The 6,187-nt window shown below is 41.7% G+C and overlaps 1 protein-coding gene across 2 annotated transcripts; it reads right to left on the reverse strand.

The window, feature by feature from the left end:
• Nucleotides 1-210: 210 nt before the first annotated feature.
• LOC311251715 (H-2 class II histocompatibility antigen, A-U alpha chain) lies at nt 211-5,933 on the reverse strand. Of its 2 annotated transcripts, XM_084344320.1 has the most exons (5): nt 5,643-5,933; nt 5,504-5,612; nt 5,096-5,341; nt 1,777-2,061; nt 211-649 (listed from the first exon to the last, which is right to left on the reverse strand). In XM_084344320.1, the coding sequence occupies exons 2-5, from the start codon at nt 5,565-5,567 to the stop codon at nt 528-530; spliced, it is 717 nt and encodes a 238-aa protein (XP_084200446.1). In that variant the 5' UTR covers nt 5,568-5,612; nt 5,643-5,933; the 3' UTR covers nt 211-527. The 2 variants fall into 2 exon arrangements, with proteins under 2 accessions (XP_084200446.1, XP_084200445.1); XM_084344319.1 differs by having other exon boundaries at nt 5,504-5,932.
• Nucleotides 5,934-6,187: the final 254 nt, after the last annotated feature.

Genomic DNA, 6,187 nt, shown 5'->3' on the forward strand with positions numbered 1-6,187 from the left:
TAGTGAGAACATTTTATGGTGCTTTGCGTTGCTCATACATCTCTTTCCTTTGGCACTGCATTCACTCAACTGTACACACACACAAACACACACACACCAGCTGGTAAATAACATAAAATAAGACCATTTATTGCTGTTGTCATTGATAAGCCAGTTTTTTTTCCACTAATAATCAACAGCTGACATCACAAATAAAACTTCAAACTGAAATTGTTTTATATATTTGTTCTTTATTTCTTCAGTTAATTGACTTTTTTTGTGACTCGTTACATCGAATCAGTCTTCACCGACAGCAGGTCACATGACTACAGGAACATGAAATGATAATTTGATACAATATGAAATACAGATTGTTAATTTGTGTTTAAATCTCCAGCAGAGAAAATCAGAGGATTGTTATTAAAGTAAAGTGTTAAACACTGAATCATTCAGATACATTTAATCTACATGAAGCTGACAGAGACAGGTTAAAGCTTCAGGAAACCTCTCTGTGCACAAACACTGCTGACATCATCAGCCCCGACCAATCATCTGCACTCGTTTCCTTTGATGAGGAAGAAGGTTCCAGCAGCCACACCGAGCAGACCCACAGTCAGACCGAGTCCACAGAACACTGCAGGTCCAACACTGGGCAGAGTCTTCTCCACATCTGGAGACAGAGACACAGAGACATTAACACACTGCTGCTGCTTCACCTCCACATCTGGAGACAGAGACACACAGAGACATTAGCACACTGCTGCTGCTTCACCTCCACATCTGGAGACAGAGACACACAGAGACATTAACACACTGCTGCTGCTTCACCTCCACATCTGGAGACAGACACACACAGAGACATTAACACACTGCTGCTGCTTCACATCTGGAGACAGACACACAGAGACATTAACACACTGCTGCTGCTTCACCTCCACATCTGGAGACAGAGACACACAGAGACATTAACACACTGCTGCTGCTTCACATCTGGAGACAGACACACAGAGACATTAACACACTGCTGCTGCTTCACATCTGGAGACAGACACACACAGAGACATTAACACACTGCTGCTGCTTCACCTCCACATCTGGAGACACACACACAGAGACATTAACACACTGCTGCTGCTTCACCTCCACATCTGGAGACAGAGACACAGAGACATTAACACACTGCTGCTGCTTCACCTCCACATCTGGAGACAGAGACACAGAGACATTAACACACTGCTGCTGCTTCACCTCCACATCTGGAGACAGAGACACACAGAGACATTAACGCACTGCTGCTGCTTCACCTCCACATCTGGAGACAGAGACACAGAGACATTAACACACTGCTGCTGCTTCACCTCCACATCTGGAGACAGAGACACAGAGACATTAACACACTGCTGCTGCTTCACCTCCACATCTGGAGACAGAGACACACAGAGACATTAACACACTGCTGCTGCTTCACCTCCACATCTGGAGACAGAGACACACAGAGACATTAACACACTGCTGCTGCTTCACCTCCACATCTGGAGACAGACACACACAGAGACATTAACACACTGCTGCTGCTTCACCTAAACATCTGGAGACAGACACACACAGAGACATTAACACACTGCTGCTGCTTCACCTCCACATCTGGAGACAGAGACACAGAGACATTAACACACTGCTGCTGTATCGTTGTCAGTTTAAATAAAGTGTGTGTTGTCGTCAGTTTAAATAAAGTGTGTATTGTCGTCAGTGTAAATAAAGTGTGTGTCGTCGTCAGTGTAAATAAAGTTTTCTCACCCCAGATCCTGGTCTGTGGTTCCTTCAGGGCTGGATGGGTCACTGAGCAGCTGTACATGTCTCCTTGTTGGGGGGTGAAGTCCAGTCTGGAGAACTGGTTGTAGGTTCCGTCTTTATTCATGTAAGGAACGTTGACGCTGGTTCCTTCAGCCACGTTCTCTCCGTTCTTGGTCCAGGAGAACTTGACAGGAGCAGGAAAGAAACCAGTCACATGACAGATCAGGATGTTCTTCACGTCCAGCTCCACGTTGTCTCTGGGGTAGATGACTGGACTGGAGGGAGCATCTGAACACAACCAAGAACATAGAAGAGGTTGAATGGTTTGGATACAAATGTTCGACACCAAGGCAGATTATAAAAACAAGCTAACTAACCAGCAGAGATGTTTTCATTCTGGAATTGTATCTCTGCTAAAAGAGCTAAAAGACCGAAAGGACTGAAAGTGTGTTTACCATCACTTGACCCCAACATGACCTCAGTGGGTAGTGTTTGTTTGTCTATTACATGAGGAAACAATAATCGTAACTTACGCTCATCATTTCAGAGAGAAGTCACCTCTACCCCTCTGTTGTATCATACTGTTATCACTGGTTGGTAACTTGAATTGAGAAAATATTCAGAATCTTCCAAACAAATATCTTCTTTAAAGTTTCTTTATAAAACATACCAAGATGTTATCCTGCCAGTCTCTGTCTTCTTCAGTTTAAGAAAGATGTTTAATGCTAACTGTAGTGGCCATTTGTCAAATAATTTAAATCAAACTTACAATCAAACTTCAAAATACAAATCAAAGAGCCACTGCTGCACCACGGGCTTGTGATGTACGCAGGCAAAGAAGTTCAGTGTATTCAATGTTCTTATGGTTTTGAGTGATTTATTTTCCAAATCAAGCAAACAAAGGCATCCTGTATGCCTCTCCATAGGCCCACCCAGGTGCATCATGGTCCTACACCTATCCCTCTGCCTCTATAACCTCAGGTGCCCACAGTGTTCCCCAAATTCCTGAATAAAACTAAAACAAAACAAATTCTAATTAGACAAAACTGAACATAAGCAAACAAACTAACTAAACAAATAACCAGCAAAAGAAAATGCTATCAAACTCTAATCTAAATAAAGCAAACTTCTAGAATAATCAAACAAAGAATACTTGTTATCAGCAAAATAAATAACAACCAAAACAAACAATAAACAAATAGCTCCGACACTAACAGTTCACTGTGTGAAATGTTTCCAGAAACAACAGACGTGTCCACACACCAACAAACTCTGGAAAGATGTATCCTGGTACCAAAACACTGACTGAATTTTCTCTTGACTGGGAGAATGTGCTGTTTGGTTTCCATGACAACAACAACAACAACAACAACAGCAAAACAACTCAAAGAAATATAGACAATTAATTTGATGGTCTTGTCAGTTAAATACCACATATACAAAGCTGAATGTAGCCACTCCAACCCTCTTTTTATAGTTTTTGAAAAGGAAAGTAAGCTTTAAATACATTTCTGATTTTAAAAACAATGAAGATGCAAAAACTTTTTATTTGTGCTCCTTGTTTAATGTTTTTATCTGTGAGTTCCCCCCTGGATCTGTTCCTGTTCTGTCAGTGTGTATTAATGACTTGATGTCTGTCTTTATGTGAGTTGTCAATAAAGAAAGAAAAAAAAGCATCGTCTTGCATGAAGGTGCTTCTCATTCGGCTCGTTCGAGATGAGTCTGTCCGGTGCAGAATCGATCAGCATGCTGGTCAGATTTGTGTCTGACTTGATCTGGACTTGTTCTGATGTCATGCACACGTGTAAATGGTAATCTGACGGGATGGAGGTGCTGCAGCTGCTCTCCAGACTGCAGGACCCCATGGCATGATGGGAACGCCTGGCTGTCTCCTGATCCAACAGCTGATTGGTTCAGACGGTGACTCAACTATATGACGTTTTATAGAAACTTTATTTCTGCTGAGTCGGAGAGATTTTGATGTTGAAGGTTTATTGTGTCGACAGAAGACTAAATATCTCACAATCAGATTATAAACAGGACAATGAATAATTATTAACACGTGACTCATTTAAATCTGTAAAAGATTTAACAACAGTCAAACTTGTGGTCAGTGTGATGTGAGGACAGCATCAATATGTGACAGATCACTGTGTACTGTGTCTTTATACTGTGTCTTTATACTGTGTCTTTATACTGTGTACTGTGTCTTTATACTGTGTACTGTGTCTTTATACTGTGTCTTTATACTGTGTACTGTGTCTTTATACTGTGTACTGTGTCTTCATACTGTGTCTTTATACTGTGTACTGTGTCTTTATACTGTGTACTGTGTATTTATACTGTGTCTTTATACTGTGTACTGTGTATTTATACTGTGTCTTTATACCTGTACTGTGTCTTCATACTGTGTACTGTGTATTTATACTGTGTCTTTATACTGTGTACTGTGTATTTATACTGTGTCTTTATACTGTGTACTGTGTATTTATACAGTGTACTGTGTCTTTATACTGTGTACTGTGTATTTATACAGTGTACTGTGTCTTTATACTGTGTACTGTGTATTTATACAGTGTACTGTGTCCTTATACTGTGTACTGTGTATTTATACAGTGTACTGTGTCTTTATACTGTGTACTGTGTCTTTATACTGTGTACTGTGTATTTATACTGTGTACTGTATATTTATACTAAGTGCTGTATTGTAGTCAACTGGGCTGGTGCAAACTCTCCAGTTAGAAGTGAAGAAGCCTCTTGGATGAGAGGAGAAACATCTTCAACAAACTAAAAAAGTAAAAGTAAAAGTCCAGCTGACTACGATACAGAACCTAGAATCCTGGCACAGTTTAACATTTATAAAGGAGAGAGGTTCTGCTTGGTCAGACACAGTTACAGGTGTCATCGATCATCCAATCTACCCTGTGCAACATGAGAAGTTTGGAAATACGTTGGAAATGTCTCTAAAAGTGACGAGATGAGGATCATGAGCTAATCTAAGGTTAAAAAACATGTGTCCATGTGTGAGTCTGAACGCTGTCCTGTGTCTTTGCTCACACGAGTTTCACTCATTAACTCTCATAGAGTCACTCTGGAAGTTAAAGTGAGTGAGCGAGGCCGTCAGATGAGGTTTGAACAACATGAATTAGAATTAGCTGTTGACATGTTATAAGAACAAATGAACAGAGAATGTAATCATGTGAGTTGAAGCTGTCACAGTCAAACGTTATTAAAGTATCGAGCATGTTACAGACGGTTTCTATCCACACTGAATATCTTCAAACAGAAGTGACACAAAATCTATCTTTGATATTTGTCTTACCGAGCTGCGGAGGAGGGTTCTTATAGGCCTCGAGGTCCACTTTCAGGTTCTGTTTGCAGATCTCTAGCTGACCCTCAGCGCCTTGATAAGCTCCTTCCTGGTAGCGAAACCCTACAAAGTCAGGCACAGGATAGACTCCTTTCTTGTTCTTGAAGTCTGCGTACCACTTCTCTTCACCATCCAGACCGTACATGACCTCTCCATCAGAGGCTGAACAGCCAGTGATAGCAATTTCATCATGAAGAACTGAAAACAGAAACACAAGCTGATGATTACCTGTCTGTCTGTGTGTGTGTCTGTGTGTGTGTGTCTGTGTGTGTGTGTCTGTGTGTCTGTGTGTCTGTCTGTGTGTGTGTCTGTGTGTCTGTTCTGGTCCATCAGTCTCTGAGTGAGTGTAAAGAAACTTACAGTCAGCTGAGACACAGAGGACACAGGAGAGGACGAGGACCATCATCTTCATCATCTTCATCATCACCAGCTCTCTTTGGACCTGAACCAGTCTGTCTCTGTGAACCAGTCTGTCTCTGTCTCTGTGAACCAGTCTGTCTCTGTCCCTGTGAACCAGTCTGTCTCTGTGAACCAGTCTGTCTCTGTGAACCAGCCTGTGTCTGTGAACCAGCCTGTCTCTGTGAACCAGTCTGTCTCTGTCTCTGTGAACCAGTCTGTCTCTGTGAACCAGCCTGTCTCTGTGAACCAGTCTGTCTCTGTCTCTGTGAACCAGTCTGTCCCTTTGAACCAGCCTGTCTCTGTGAACCAGCCTGTCTCTGTGAACCAGTCTGTCTCTGTGAACCAGTCTGTCTCTGTGAACCAGTCTGTCTCTGTGAGGAGGACTGACAGAAACTCAGCAGCAGCTGAGCTCTAACACACAGAACAGCCAATCAGAGAGCGTGATGTCATCAGTAACCAGGTAGAGACACTCTGCTGCTGCTGATCACTTTAACAAACAGACATGATGACAGCTGGAGATCAACCTGATCAATAATCAATACAAAGTCATTTCAAAATAAAGTTTGACACAGAGGAAGTCGAGAGACAAAATAAAAGTCTGTTCAACGATGAAGAAAAACAAAATGATTTATGCTCATTCATTTT

The sequence above is a fragment of the Pagrus pagrus genome, assembly GCF_965226575.1.
Source record: "Pagrus pagrus genome assembly, chromosome: 22".
Classification (NCBI taxonomy): domain Eukaryota; kingdom Metazoa; phylum Chordata; class Actinopteri; order Spariformes; family Sparidae; genus Pagrus; species Pagrus pagrus.